The 16,507-nt window shown below is 37.0% G+C and overlaps 1 protein-coding gene across 33 annotated transcripts in view; it reads right to left on the reverse strand.

Annotated features, from left to right (window-relative positions):
* Positions 1-16,507, reverse strand: part of PLEKHA7 (pleckstrin homology domain containing A7) — a 145,958-nt gene that overhangs the window by 28,784 nt on the left and 100,667 nt on the right. For 28 of the 33 annotated variants that reach the window (XM_086893152.1, XM_086893153.1, XM_086893151.1 and 25 more), the window contains 5 exons: positions 16,394-16,494; positions 10,288-10,466; positions 7,894-8,379; positions 2,160-2,676; positions 55-141 (listed from right to left, as the gene is read on the reverse strand). In XM_086893152.1, the coding sequence (XP_086749278.1) occupies positions 55-141; positions 2,160-2,676; positions 7,894-8,379; positions 10,288-10,466; positions 16,394-16,494 (1,370 nt within the window). The remainder of the gene's footprint in view (positions 1-54; positions 142-2,159; positions 2,677-7,893; positions 8,380-10,287; positions 10,467-16,393; positions 16,495-16,507) is intronic. The other 5 variants (XM_086893155.1, XM_086893172.1, XM_086893166.1 and 2 more) reach the window with 1 other exon arrangement.

Below are 16,507 nucleotides of genomic sequence, written 5' to 3' on the forward strand. Positions count from 1 at the left end.
GATTAAGAACTATGGATTTTAAAGGACACAAGAGGAGTCATGCTCTGCACTTACCGACTTGCCGTGCAAGCTGGGTGCGCTCACCGTGTGTGTCATGTAGCCCATGGCAGGCATGGAGCGGCGATCCAGGTGAGTGGAGCTCTGCAAGAAGCCACAGCCACAACATAAGCATTGTGTCAAGTAGCAGCTGCATTGCACCTGAGGGCAAATTCAGTCTGCACTTCTGCCTATTTTCTATTTGAAATCTAAGATCAGGGTAACACTCATGGGCCAGCTCCATCCTTTGATGATTAAAAACTTATGAATGAACAAATACAAATTCAGCACCTGTGATGCTGGGCAGAGCATCAGATTGTGGCAGTATGAGATGCTTCAGCAAAACATGAAATGTAGCTTCCAGCAAATAAAAAACGAGTTTAGAAAGTTGACCCCAACCCAATGTCTCCCAGAAAAAGATTTGGTTGGATGATGCCCTCCAACAGCAGCCTTGTACAGCACATAGTAACAAGTGTGAATGCTCTCTTTTAGCCAGGCAACATGAAGCTACTGACATGACTGACACCTTGTGGCAATGGCTTCCATTAATAGCAAGGGGCTTTTTAATCATCTTCCTTGATCTGCCCCTTTCTGCTTACAGTATGGAAGCCTACTGCACACTCCTTTCATCTTTCTCTTAAAGCCAACCTTCTATGGCTTTCTTCAAGGCAGACTAAATGTCTCAGTTTATTTTTATTCCTGTCTCTGAATTTCACTGAATGCTGTTTTGTTTTGCCTCGCCTGCCTCATGTTTTTTTAAGTGCAACTGGATGTAATTTAATAAAGCAGTACAGGGAGTGTGGAGTATCACAGATTTCTGCAGACATACACATTTAAATGCAAAATGATGCTATGTGCTTACATAGAAAAACGTGAGTATTTTCTCTACAAACTTTCACAGAAGTTCCACAGAGAAGTTTTAGCAATAAGGAACTGTGTTTCCCAATATTGGTAAAGCCAAGATGCTATAGAAAGCTTAAAATTTCTGCACTTACATTGCACAGGAAAGGAAAAGACTGCTGTACATGCCTTTGTAAGCATGTAATGCTCCTTCAACTTAAATACGGAGAAACGAATGTGTGGTAGAATATAATCAGGAGTTAAAAAAATACCGATTTCCAGTGTGGCAAATCACTAGACTATTTCACTCCCTGACAGAATATTATAAACCTATAAATGCTGAAAGACACCCAACAGCTATGCCACATAAAGAAAAGGAAAAAGATCTAAACTGTGCATGAAGTTGCAGCCTTAAGTCGTGGTCCTAAACTCATACTGGGTATCTGAATTTACAAGTCTCTCTGTTTGCAAACACTTTCCCTATCAGAGTCCATGGCTGAGGTCAAAGAATAAAGTGAATACAGAGGCTTTCAATACCAATTTTTCCAGATCAACCAAGACAAGTCAATCCTTCACTGATTCAACACGAATTTCCCCAAGTTCCTTAGGCAAGGAGAGCCATATGGAGTACCGAACAGCGAAACCTCTGTCACCTCTGGATAAGAGGGTACAAGAGTCCCTCCAAAAAAATCCACACTGAAACTATGCAGAAGGTTGAAGTTTCAGATCAACGCTTTTTGATTTTGTTCAGCCCAATGCTAAAGACTCTGCAATGGACCTGAACTATTAAATGCATGAAAAATAATATATTTTACTATAATAATAATATGGGGTTTGCCATAACCAAAAGCAGAAGCAGCTGTAAGACTACAACAGCAAAACATGTAGAGAAAGCAGGCACGGTAAACACAAAGGTAAAAGCAAAAACAAATATTCAAGGAAGATTCTATTCAGCTGAGTTTTATATTCTTGACATTATACTCCCTATTAAAATACTACCATCTGTTTACTTTATACATGTAGGCATATGCCTTCCAGTTTTTTATTAAAAGTACTCCAAACCTGTGTGATGTGCCACCAATTTTCCTTTCCTAACCAACAAAAGTTAATAAATCTGATCAGAATGGCAAGAGCTTGAGGAGAAAATTATTCCTTGTATTAGCTTTTACAACTTACATGATCTTTCATACACGAGGAAAGATGCAATGAATCATGACTAAATAAACTCCCCATGCATGACACCACATGTAGAATCGTTTGCAATCAGTTAAATGGATACAAACCTTTACAGCACGATTCCGTATCTTCCTAGGGGATCCAGCAACAGGAACATCCACAGTCTGTCTCTCATCAGATGGTTTAACCGTGAGCCTTTCTGCAGGAGTATGTGGTCTTCGTGGGAGAAAGTTTTTTGGAGGTCCAGGTGGAGGAATATCAGATGGAGAGGGTGGAACAGATATTGATCTTGGAACATCTAATGAACTTTTTGACTTAGCACGATCAATAAAGTCTGAAGAACCTGCATAAAGTGGGGCCGTGGGACTTCCATGTTTGAACTGCTGTCTCTGTTGCCACTCATACAGCTGCCAAACAGTTCCATCCTTATTTGCCTTCCTTTCCTCCTGGGACATCTTCAAGTGGCTTACACGATCTTGTGCATATTTGTAGTCACTCGGCAAATTGCGGTTTGGTGGTGGTGAGCTCCCTGAAGGCTGCCTGGTATTCTTTGGCAAAGTGTGATAGTTTTCAGGAAAAGGAGGATTGGGACCCTGACGTGTAAGAGTCTGATCAGATGTCAGGCTGTAAAACAAAGGGAAGAAAACTGTAAATTTTAGCACACTGATGAGTGGGAGCGACTGTTAAAAAAAATACCTCTACTGACATAAGTATAGGAGCTAGAAGACATATAATAGACATTTTAAAAGAATTTACAGAAATATTAACAAAGCAATATTAATGACATCTATCCTGCACACAAACACTAGACTGTACAGGATTTTAATTTAGCAATTTAATTTAGGATGAACCACTAGAAACAAACTTAAGGAACTGCAACATTATGTACTTAGACTAAAAAGAAAGTTAAGAACATGAAGAAAGGAATTATTCTCATGTTTATCGAGTCAATCTGTAAATTAAAATACTCGTTTTCACAGAAAGTGTGCTCACCACTAGGTGGTGCAGTTTACGAAAACAAATGCTCGTTCAATATAAATATGTTTAAAAGCAAGAAGAAATCTCATCAATCCCGGAATATCTCAGATAGGTTTTGTTCATATGAATGAAGCAAAAATAAAGAAAATGGTAAGAAACTGCTCAAAGTCCCCAGGTCTGTGTGATTTACTTTCACCTAATGCTACTAGTTCTAGTGATTTGAGAAACCTGAGACTTTTTACAAAAAGGTCATTGACTAATTAGAATACAAAAGGTGGTAGTACATCCTGGCTTTTGTACTGCACCCATAAAATACTTAAACTGTACAAACTAGATATTTTAGTAGGTAGCTAAGACAGAACTGACAAAAGTTTTGACAAAGTCTAGTTAGCTCCCTCTCCTGCTCTTAAGTCAAAATCTTTCTGTAGCCTCATGCATAAGAGCCTGCCTGTCTAATTTCTGATTCTTCAGCCAAACATCTGGGGGTTTTGTACTTGCAGTCATTTGCCCATTCATTCATAATCTCCAATGAGAAAAACATTCTGCTGGGCTTGCTATGAAGCATCAACACAAAAAACCCCAAAATTGTAAAAATGAGCCCAGCACAAAACCCCGCAGAGAAACTCTGAGCATGTTTTCATCACTTCACTTGGTAAGTTCCACTCTCTGTGTGAGAGGGAGACCTCATGGTTTGGAAAATGCAGGAATTCCAGATGAAAGAAAGGCCAGGATGGAAAAGAACATCTTTGTTCAGAATCCAAGAATAACTGAACCAAGGAGGAAAGAACTACTACCAATAACTGCTGTTCAGTAGTTACCACCATCTCTTTTTACTTGCAGGATCTGGCACTGTTGGACTGCCTTGAAATATCGATACTCTCAAGAGGATGCATAATTCCTCATGCCAGCAAGCAGAATAACAGCCCTGCACTGCCTGGAGGACTACAAATCTGTAAAGGGTCTGCTCTCTCATACCACAAAATCTTGACGCTGCTTTGAATTTCAGGGTGAAGGTTAAAGCAGGCAGGTAATATGAACACAGGCAACTCAAAGATCAGCATACAGTGGTCATGGAACATCTTTTAATTCTCTAATTCATTGCATCATGTGTACTTTCAATGTCCTGTACCTTGCTGCCAAGTTTTCCCACATAAAAATCATGCCTTAGAAATGTATTTTCTCCAGATAGCAGTAAGAACTGAGAATGCTTGGAGTGGATAATGCTTCAAAAGGACATCTGAGGCAGACATAAAGCTAAGACAGATTCCTTTGGTGATTTTCTCTGGAAAAACAGTAGAGATTTTGACCACTCCTATACCCAAATTTAACAGAGACGTCATGAAGGCATATGCAAACTACCAGATGTCGCAAATCATCTGTGTGTGATTATTTTCTAACTGGACATTAAAAGGCAGAGTATTAAGATCAGCTGGAATTGGTGGCAGTCAATGAAGTCACCAAAGCTGGAGGCTTCAGAGGCAAAACCAGCCTGACAACAAAGACAACATGAACTTTTTGGAGGGTAAGGGGAATCATGCCTTCCTTCTAGAAAAGGGATGAATTTTTCTAAGAACCAAAAACTGTTATTTTGAAAGCAGTACATGGAGCAGCTGATATGAGCCAGTTTCATGCAATACTTCAGCCTGCTATAAAAAGAGAACAAAGTTGAATGTGTGTAACATTGCACAGGGAAAGTCATATTCAGAGCTGAACTTTGGAGGCAACTGCCTACATACAGGCACATTGTGTTTTCTCAGTATCTTAAGTAGGGAGAAACCTCAAGCTGAAATGACAAGCTTTAAGCTGGTGGCATCTCTACCACACAAGGTTTGAGATGCTTAGAGATAATTTGCATAATTTAAAAATAGGCACTGAGACAACACACTGATTTCTACATAAAGAACAATGTCCACAAAGGACCATGGACTATTTACTTTCTGAGATTAAGAGCAAAAGTGAGCAAAAGCAGTTGTTCTTGGGAATTGATGATGAGGTATAGAGAATATAAAAAGGAAAGCAGACATTAAAGAGTGAATAAATGGCTTGATATCATATTATACGACTATTGGCTATGAAAATCATTCAGGATCTGCAATGGGAAGAAACCACACAGAAGTTATTGTAAAAAGAGAAGATAGATGTTCAAAAGACAACAAGTACTATTATTAGAAACACTGTGCCCATTCATGGGAATGCACAGAAGCTAACAAAGACAACCAATGTCTCTTCCTTAAGCAAATCAGGAAGAAAAAGTTCTACATAACAAGAAAGGTTTCAACACTGTTTGCAAGGAAGTATCTCAACATGACTGCATCTAGTGGAGAAATACTAAGCTTAATTTGATTTATATATTTTTAAAATGCAAGTAAACTGTAAGAAATAGCAAATTATTCATAATTATGCATTGAATAAGTTTATGCAGGCACTGGAACCAGATCAAAATCTAACAATTTCTGAACAGCTGCCATTTGATGGTCCTGACCTTGACCTCTAATTACTTAAACCAAAAACTTCCTGAAAGCCTCCTTTCAAACTTTCTTCCAGTTCTTGAGATCTCTCTGAAAAGTTGGCATGAATCTTACCAAAGCAGGTATTCCCATTTGCTAAAACCAGAGTGGGATTAGATGGCTACACTGGATGTCACTGGAGTGCAGCTGAGAGGTCACTAAGAGAGGTGGATCTCCAGCATTTACAGCTCGACAAACTGAGTGCTTTATTAAAAGGGGAAGTAAAACTTCTGTGGGAAAGGTCTAAAGATGGCACCTAAAAAAGGTGCCATTCCTACAAGCAGTCATATGAACAACTTCAGTATTTGTGTGCACCCTTTCGCTGGAAGGGTTCTTTCTTGTCATAATCAACTTGCTGGCAAGCACTGCATCTGTACACACCTGAGCCAGGAAACAAATAAAACGGTACTCATTCTGTGTTGAAGAATTATCCAGCTTCTGAATCCGCAGAGGTTCTCTACTTCTAACATTTCAGCTGGAATAACAATCAATGTGGAGCTTTAAAAAATTAAGTGGTCTTCTACTACTACTCACTAAAATCAAAACAGGAAGTCAATCAAATTACCATCTCTAGTGTAAATTTCTCTGCCATGCAATCAGGAAGATATTTGACAACTAACACTCTGCTTCCATCTATCATTTGACTACACTGCAACAACCTCAGCAAGCTAGGAGAAGGTGCCATTTAAAAGATGACTCTATTAATCTTCGGGAAGGTAACATGCAATTTATTCTGAATGCAGAGAATATAATGGCATTTGTCAGGAAAAGACAAAGAAAACAAGGTCAACTGAGCCAAAATAGACATTTTTAAAGATATGCATATGCAGATACATAGCTAAATCTAGAAACAGATACACATAGATATACATATATTTCTATCTTTATTTTCACTGAATATTTAGCAGCTCCAGCTGAAGTAGCTGGTTTCTTCTAGAACAAAGCCTGGCACCTGCAACAACACTATCTTAACACTGTACCTGATACACACCCCTAAAGTTAATTTACTGGAAGAAGAAATTAGGAAGAAAACCATACTTATTTAGCTATCAGTCAAGCCTGTCGCTGCCAGGAGTTCTGATGTAAAAAACATCAACAGAAGCTTTTTAAGCATTAGCTCATTAGTTCTATCATTTTCTGTATTATTTCAGGCAAGTCAATGTATGTAATAAGAACTAACTTACCAACTACTTTTTTCATTAAACTTACATTCTTTTGGAAAGTCCTGATTGATATCCAAGCAAAAAAGATGGAAGTTAATTGACTTTAGCAGTCTAAAAGAACATTAAATAATATAAAAAAGCAAGAAAGCTTCTTCAAGGGTAATTTCAAAGACAAGAGTAGAAGAATGGACTTCCATGCAAAGTTAGCAAGCCTTAAACTTCTTACTGGCTCCAAATTTGCAAGTTAGCTTAGAAAAACATTTTAAAAATGCCCAAAGTGTTTTCTCCATCCTAAAAACCACATGCCAATGTCTCTTGTTTGTTTATACTATAATTAGATTTGAGCAGATTTATAAAACACTAATTCAGTAGAATAAGCATATTTGAAAAATCCTCACAAGTAGCATCAAGCCCAACTGTTTTTCCTGCCACTTGACACAAGGTGACATTCTGAACAGATGCACATATTCATCACTTCATTTTCCAACTGGTACTTAATCTGACTTTGAAAGCAAAACAATTATGAGATTTTCAAACTACAAAGGCATTTCAGTGTGCATTTCATCTGCTGGTACTATTTATGTAATTTTCAGAGACAGAAAATGGAAAAAAGAATCCTCGACCTCTTCCTTAACTAAATGAATATATGGAGACCTTTCAATATGTGATACACACACTGTGACTCTGAGTGCAATGATCTGATAAAGAGGAGTGAATGGATGCTTGGAACAGGAGCAGAAGAGAGAAGGAAAGTAATGAGCAATCTTTACTTTTTCAAGTGGAAAGCAAACAATTACCTGCAATTTATATTGTGTAATTGTTTATGAGTAAGGGCTAACTGAGGATTGCACTTCACTTTCTGGCTCTTCAAAATTTAAGCAAATTTAACAAGTTTTAAGCATCCACAGTGATTAAAAGAAGGTAAATAAAACAGCACGTTAATCTCACTTTTCTGTTTCCAATACTGTGACAACATTAAAGAGATTTGATTAGTCAATCCCATACTGGCTTTACCAGAAGATAAATGCCTGAAAAATACCATTCTGCACTGAAGGAAAAAAGTACGTTTTCCTACATAGTGTCTCTGTAAAATATTGTTCTGAAATGCACCAAAGGTATTATTAACACACATTTTCCTTTAATTTAAGAAAGCGCCACTTGGCCATCTAGTTAAAGATGGGCCTATTACTAACCTTTTTGTATCTCCCTTCTGGACTTTTACCCAGTGCTCCACTTGAGCCATGTTACTTTTCCTTTGAAACTGCTTATCTGGATTTGTTCTGGGAACAAAGCCTCTTTTATATGAGCCAGTACCATTCTGCTCCACTAGGCCAGCACTCATACTTATTGAGCTAGGAACTGTTCCGTTCTTCTCAGCTGGCTGAGGCTGAGCTACTTGGGACCACGATGCATTCCTTAAATCCGAAAATAATGGATCAGCTTCTGTTAACGCATGCTTAGCCTGTCCCTTTTTGGTTTCCAGAGTTTCTTTTCTGTGGATGTAACGCTCCTCCTCCTCCTTTTCTCTTCTTATCTCTTCACGCTTATCGTATCCAAGCATTTCAGCTGATTTCTGGTAACTTTCTTTTGTGTCTGTAATCTCTGCCTTCACACACTCTTTGCAGGCATCCACATGATTGACTTGGGGAACAGCTTGCTGATCCACTTTTTCAGTTTCCCTGAAAAGAAAAGAAAATTTGTATCAATAATGAACACTGTTTAATTGTGAAAAGTTGGTGTGGTCTTGTTGCTCTCTTACAAAGGATACCCACAAAATCCCTGTCTGCAGACTGTGATACATTTGACACATTACGATAAATATGCTCAGCAAAATTCAGTTGCTATCCCAGCTAGACAAAAGTTACCTTTATCGTGCTGTCAAGGAAGCAGAAATTACTTACATACACCTGTAAAAATGACTGAAAATACTAGTATTGTATGAAAGAAGTGTGCAACACAAGATTATGTACAAAAAAGCTGTAAATAAAAAAATCTTCCTATCCTAGGAAACACTGAAAGCCAAAAACCCAAAACTAAGCTGCCAAATGCTCATGGCCAAATAATAAAAAAGTCTTTCATATCTTTGTAAATGCCTCAGGGACTAGTCACTTCTGACCCAGAGGACAGAGCAATATCTACATTTAAGTCAGTACTATTGCCCAGGGAATTTCTATGGCAGAGCTACTCCTGAAGAAAAAATTGCTCCATGCTGCAGTGCACACTTGTTTACTTATTTACCTCATTACCTTAACAACATCAGAAATCTTGACACTAAAATTTGAATACACTATAAAATGAGTGAGGATTCTAAAAGTTTCATGTTGCTTTTGACAAATAACATACTTCATTTTCAATTTTCTTCATCTCCTTAGAACAATAAGCTTCTCAACAACTTCTTTTTCTCTCACAATGTAATTCGTTCTCACTGATCTCAGGGTAGAAACTCACCTCTGACACTAAGTTCAGCTTCCTGAAAGCTTTATGGAAAGCAAATACTGAGTAATGCCATGACAAAATTGTTTTCACTTCAGTCTAATTAAAAAGGCATAGTCTACTTGGGAGTAAGGACGTTGGATCAATACTTCTAATGTGGCAGACTTCCCCAATTTTTCTATTATTTCTGTCCTTACACAGAAGATAAAGAAACACCAGGTTTTTTCTTGAAATTTAAATTAAATCTAGAAAGTCTTAACACAATACCATATAGGCTGGAAGAGCCTATATATATATATCATAAGATATACATATAAGTTTTATATATATCAATACATATCTATCTCTATATATCTATCTCCATCTATATATCTATATCTATATCTATCTATCTATCTATATCATAAGCTCTGGAAGAGATGCTGATCCTTTGTTTCTATTTGACTGGCCAGAAGAAAGCAGTGTGAGATACTCAGAGAGACCATAACATTCATTTCAATCCTCACCCACAGAAGAGTCTTCCTTCACATGGAGGAGTAGGGAAAGAATCACGTTACAAAGCCAAAACATCAAGAAGGCTACTCCAATTTAAAGAAAAGGAAAAAACTGGAAGCACATTTTGGCACAGTTGGTTTTGTTCATTATCAGCTCACACCTGCATAAATTAATTGATATCCATTAACTCTATGCACCTATGATTTACCCATCTTTAGCATTCTTTTCTCCCTTAACTGCATGTCAATCCTAGTTCTAAACACTCATTTGAAACAACTCATTAAATTTCTGTTCTTTCTCTTTTACTTCTCTCTCCCAAAGGCTGCAAATTGGCTGCTGCAGGTGTATGAATCTGCCAACAGAAACTGGAACTTTTTACCGGAAATTCCCTAATATATTATATATACAGAGAAATTAATCCAGGCCACTAAATGCAGGCACACAACTTGCATGCATACACAAATACTGAACACCAGGACTTCTTAATTAATATCAGTTAACTATTTTGCAACAGAATGCAAATTAAAAACAATTATTTCTTTAAAATGTGAAAGAGTTTTATGCACATATCTACCAACAGCAGTGTCAGATATCACCACGGGTGTGATTTATGTAAGACACATTCAATTTTTCTTTAAGAGGTTCTGAGTGGAACTTGCCTCTTGAGTGAGGAGCGCGTCTGCATGAGAGCAGCCTGGTTCATAGCCCGGATCCAGGCGTTCATGTCCTCCTGGGTGTCAGCACTGAAGTAGTACGTCCGCATCCCTGTGTGCTCTGCCTGAGAGCCAATGACAGAATTCTTATTATAAATATATGCCCGCATACCTGTGTGAACAGCCTGGAAGAAAAAAGAAGAAATAGAAGTCAGACAGCTCTTTCACCTTTTCTCCCCAAAAATTAACTTAAGAACAACTTTTCAGATTTCCTGACTGTTTCTTGAATTTGGGGTGAATTATCACAGTGCCACAATGGGCTGTAAGTGCAGTAAACTCACAAGGCCCTCCAAGTTTTACAGAAATTCTTTTGCCTCTTTCTAGAATTATTAAGCTGAAAGTCTGGTGCTTCTGATTTTCACAGTGGGAAATTTCAGCTTTTCTTTCTTTTTTTTTAATTAACACATTTCATTTGCCATAAATACTATACTAAACAAGTTGAAGAAATCCCTATACTAAACAAATTGAAGAAATTCCCAATGAGACGTGCATTAGCAAGTAATTTTTTCCTAACTCAATTAATAAAGAAATTTATTCAGACAAAGCACAGACAAAAATCTTACATTTTAAGCAATTAAACTGCTAATTTAAGAATTGATTATAATGCATGTTAAGATCTTCTGGTTAAAGCGTGCACTTGAACACGTATTAGCTGCAAAGTCACAAGACTTACTGATAAAAGTTAGTAAATACTGATGGAATTATCACAACACACAAAATATTGACAATTGTCTCTGCGCACTAAAATACTCCATGAAATTCCACTGAAAACTAGCGGTACTAGGCAATTTCTCTATAAATATATTCAATATTCAAATGTATTCAATATGGAATATCTTTATAATTCTAGGCTAGTTGAATTTAATCAGATCTCATCCACATTTGTATTAGCAATAGTATAAATATTACCAAATCATTTAAGTCCAGATACTTCAGATTAGCAGAGAGAGATTCATCTCCTTACTTTCCAAAAAAACTGAAGACAGTATACTCTGCTTGGAAGCTTTTGCAATGATATTAAAATGAAATTAGTAATTTAAACTTATTTTTATAAAAATAAGCCTGCTGTCACACAAAAACTAACAGCATTAAATACTGCTGACACAGCATTTTTTAAAAAGAAAAAGTATTAGAACAAAATTTAAATTTGGCTACATCTGTTTCCAAAGAGTAAATGTATTTTGCAAATTCTGTCTAAATAATTGGTCTTTTTATACTGATGAAATCCTCTGCCCCTCATTATTCTAAATCAAATTTTTAAAAAAAAATATTGAAGAGACAATCATAGATTGGCTTCAGAAATACAATAGTTTTGACAAAACCCAAGCTATTTAATATAGTGCAGCCTTTCCTAAACATTATAACTTTAGTTGTTTACCTAGAATTTCCCAAATTGCTATGACCTTAGAGACTTGTATCAACAACTCCAAAGAGCAAAATATGTGCTTGATTTTACAGTGCTTTTAAGTAAGCTCTGTGCAAAATTTCCTCCCCTCCTATGGCAGGCTGTTCCCCTGAATGTGTGAAACGTGGCCTTTGCCTTCTGCGCCTCAAGCAAGGAAGCCTGAGTTTGTTTTGGAAACTGGAGACTGAAGCAGAACAGCCAGCTAGAAAAAGGAGAACGAAGAGAAGGAAAAGGTTACATAAAGAAGTCAAGACTCTCCTGCTCTGAAGAGTCTCCACTTCCCAACAACATTGGCTGAAAAGGGAATACAAGGTGGCTTCTTCTCAATTCCCACTATTAGCTGCCTATCTAAATGCAGGAAAACAGGACTTAACACATATTAAACATAGCTCTGACCAATCACATATTTAGAAATCTTTATGATCTTTAAATGACTTTATTCACATATGCCTGGTAGAGTTCTTTGGTTTTCCTTTGTTGTTCTTGGGGGTTGTCTTATTTTTTCTCTATTTTCTGAACATGAGAATGCTCAAAGCAAATATGATTTAGAAGCATTAATTCATTATAATTTACAGTCACCATCCAGTGCATGAAGAGACGAAAAACTGGCAACTCCAGATACAAAGGAAAATGGTGACTTTAATGTGAGACCTTATGACTATGGAGTTCCTTCAAGGAGCAGGTTGATCTCATGGAAGGTGTTAAAATTCAGAAGTGAATCAACTCCTGCAGCAAAGCAGACTATGCATGTCCCACTGCAGATGATACAGTACGACCCAATCATCCACTGGTTTTACTTTCTTTAAAAACCCAGAATTTTGGGTAAATATCTGCACAGACTGCATACCACAACAAGAAATGAATTTAACAGTTGTCTTAATTGACCTGTATGCCCTGCTCAACATAAGCCACTTGTGTTTTAGGTTTCTCTTTGAACACAGCTGCAAGCACTGCCGAAGAGGCTGCAGGTGGAAACAGTATCAAAATGCAAACTGTGCTGTACCTCTCTTGAGAGACTGAAGCTCTCACAGCCATAAACATTCCCAGCCTCAGAAGGGATAGAGGAGATGGTAAGCAATTATCAACAAGCACAATATCCTGAAGTTCACAATATATAACACTGGTTAAGGGAAAAATTCAAATTTATTTTAGTTATTTATTAGTGTGTTTTATATGCAAGTAAGCCACTTTGTGCCAACATCCTGTAACTGTCCCTGCTGGCAGACAGAAGCTAGCAGGCCTTTTGGGTTTGGGATTTTTTTTTTAAGGCCAAAGCTATTAGGATGGCTACAGCATACTAAAAAGCCTAAAACACAGCACATGCTCACCATACACAGAACAGGGAAAAAATAATATTGGTACCTATTCATGCATTCAGACGCCTTAATGTGGACAGATTGAGAAGAAAAGCAGTCTCTCTCCCATAGTGCACAGTAGGAGAAATAGACAGTAAACCCCAAGAGCATATCAAGAGGACAAGACAAGGACAAAAAAAATTAAGCAAATTAAAATCATTAAAATATTTATATTTAACAAAAAACAAAATCAAAAAACCCCATAACAACAAAAACCAAACAAACAAAAAAAGCCCACCAAAAAAAAACTTAGCAAAAGACTGTACTAGAAGTCTAAAAGTAACTAATGCCTACAGCTGTTATGTTAACCTCCACTTGTTCAAAAGACCTAAGAGAGAAAAGTCATCATTCACAGAACAAAGGGATAACTAAAGGAACAGTTGTTGTTTTGTTTTTTTAAAACCATTGAGATCAATGAAACAGATAGAAAGTTTATCCTGGTCTCGGTGGTCTAAGCAATGAGCAAATACTTCCATTAGTAAGACCAATCAAGTCTCATGTTTGAGGACAACAAGGCCTCTGAAGAGGCTGTGATGACATGACCCTCTGTAAACTGATACTATTCCTGTCCAAAGCTATTGTATTACTACAAAGTACAGTCATTTCTCTGTTAATCACAGCAATTCCAGCTATATATTAATATTTTGCAAGCCTTTCCACATCAAAACCTAAACACTGAATTTCTGCTCATTCATATTGGCACCAACAAAAAACTATTTTAAAAAGCAGCAATTAGATTAACTAAATATCTTCAGGATTTGAGCTGCTGAACTAGGGATGCAGTAAGGATCCTGAGTTCTGGGTTCACACACAGCTTAGTGACAGTGGCTTCTACATAGTCACAGCACGTTGCTTGGCACAAATAAAGTGAAAAAATTGTCAAGAGCCAAAAATGGTATTGAGACCTAAAAGCACAGTTTCTAAACAAACAAAAAAAAAATTAAATGCACATGCTGTCATATTTCAAAGGGGTTTGATTGCATTTCAAAAGCCTGTATGCAGTTCTGCAGGCCTGTAATTGTTAAACACTCAAAGAAACACAAAAATTTAAGCTGGACCTCGGGAGGTGATGAAAGGAAAAGGATTTTGGTAACTCCTACAGTGCACATTTTAACATTGTGCAGGCTTTAACACAGACCCCTGTCAGCATGTGCTTTACAAGCCTCCCTTTAACCAAATCATATGCAAAAACCATCCATGTATTTGCTTAGCACATTTCCTTCCTCTGGTTTTGCAAACAAAAGAGTTGAATTTTTTCCAGTTTTGCTGTTTCCCTAGCTTCCAAACCCATTGCCACTTCAAATGGGAGCCAATCCCTCTGTTTCAACAGAAGACTTAAAACCATCCCAATAAAAGAATATGCCAAATGTAAAAAATGCCACAGTGCATTCTCCCACTCATTCAGGTTTTAAATGCAAAAAAGTCTTATCTATATTTTGGCTTTAATCTGCTTGTGTGTTCTATTTCTGGCTGCGCTACGCTGAGAGACAGAATGTCCGTCTATGCTCTGGGTCTGGAGGTGTTCTGAAGAGATAAAGTAATGGCTGCTGAGTGATGGATGCCAGCATGGGTGTGCTCCTGCTGCGGGGTGCCCACAGCCAACTCTGTGACCGCTGAACATCAGTGTTGGACAGGGTACAACCGTACAAAATCCTCCTGCTGTCCTTGGACCTGGGTCTAAATAAAACCAAACTGCAGCATCCAGCCTGCAGTCAATCATCAAACACCTAAAGCAGAGTTAAAACTGGCCTGACAAACTGATACATGAAATCAACTGGATACATGAAATCAAGGAGTTGATTTTTTTTACAGAGTTTTCTAGCATAAACTTTCTTTTACTATCAACACCCTCCTTCTATCTATATCAACCTTTTAGTAATGACCCTGTGTTGAAAGTCTCAGGTTACTGGCTCATGATATTTTCAGAAAAAGACTCAGATTAAATACCTGGTAGAGCTCATATAGGTGTGATATCCTAAAAGGAACAGGGTAAGTCTGCATTTGCTTCTGGAAAGGTTTAACCATACCCAAACCATGGATTCCACTCCACTTGGACAGTGGTGAGTTAAGAGTGTGTGTAAATACCATTTGAATAAAATAAAAAGCAGGGAACCCTAGATGAGTACACTGAAATCCCCTCTTTCAATACGTGATTCCTCCTAGGAAAAGGCTCTAGAAAAAGAGGGCTTTATGAATCACAATCAGTAAATACTGGAGGGGAAATGTTTTTCTTAAAGATTTCTTTGTAGCTTTATACTGATAACTCATGCTCAATGCATTTGAAAAAGTACAATAAACATTTCCACAAAGTACGCTGGGTCTTTTTCAAACACATTTCCCAAGTTAATATTTGTTTAATAAATTTCAAACCATTATCCACTTGAACATAGAAATGAAAGTAATAAAAGGCTGTCTCAATTTTAAAACACCTCAAAAAATCAAAATGCAAGAGAAAGTCAGATGTTCTTCATAATTTCAGCACAGAAAACATTTAAACATTGATTCCTTCTAGATCTCCTAAAGTATGCCTGATCAAAACCTGATTTGTAAATTACTTTTAAAGTACATAACTGATTTGCTTGATAGAAAAACAAGTTCTGCTTTTAATTTAAATCTGCCACAGGCACAGAAGTCTCTGAACTTCGCCTAAGTGCTGCAGTTTTGACAATCATTTAGAGTCAATTTTTTGCACTATCAAGAAGTATATATTTTATTCATATCTGGGGCTTTTATAAGAAAGACTAGAACTGTAAATTATGCAATTATGTTTATTTTTAGAAAAAGAAAAAAAACACAAAACCACCCACAAACTATATCAAACAAGAGTATTTTTTCCTTTAAAAACTCCATACCACTTAGGATGACTTAAGTGCTGTCATTTTCTAACTGTGAGATCTGAGTCAATTCTTTTCTTTTTAAAAAAACCACAACGAAACCAAACAGGCATCAGTCCATTATGAGATCAAGTACTCTATTACAAAGTAAGACAACTTTTCTTCCAATTTGTAAACAGTACTGGAACAACTTGTCAATACTCATTTCTGATTTTAGAAACAGGCTCTTTACTCAGAGACACTTCATTAAGCTCTAAGGACACTTATGAAATAACAGACATGAATGTCAATTTGTAAGCAAAAAAAAAAGTGCTATGTCACATTTGAACAGGCAGTCAATAAACCTGTCTGCTCTTAAAAACTAGTAACAAGTAAAATAGGAAAACAGATGATGTTTTCTTCAGCAGCTATTCTAATGAAAATAAACTATGATTAGACGATAAGCTTTGCAAATGTACCTTAAAAGAAAATTTACGATTTATACGATCCTCTGGTCCAACTGGAGATATTACGTAACTAGGCAATGGAATGCTCCCCAGAACAGACTCTTCTCTGCTGTCTGTGGAATAAAA

This window comes from Cyanistes caeruleus, chromosome 6 (assembly GCF_971803275.1).
Source record: "Cyanistes caeruleus chromosome 6, bCyaCae1.hap1.1, whole genome shotgun sequence".
NCBI lineage: Eukaryota > Metazoa > Chordata > Aves > Passeriformes > Paridae > Cyanistes > Cyanistes caeruleus.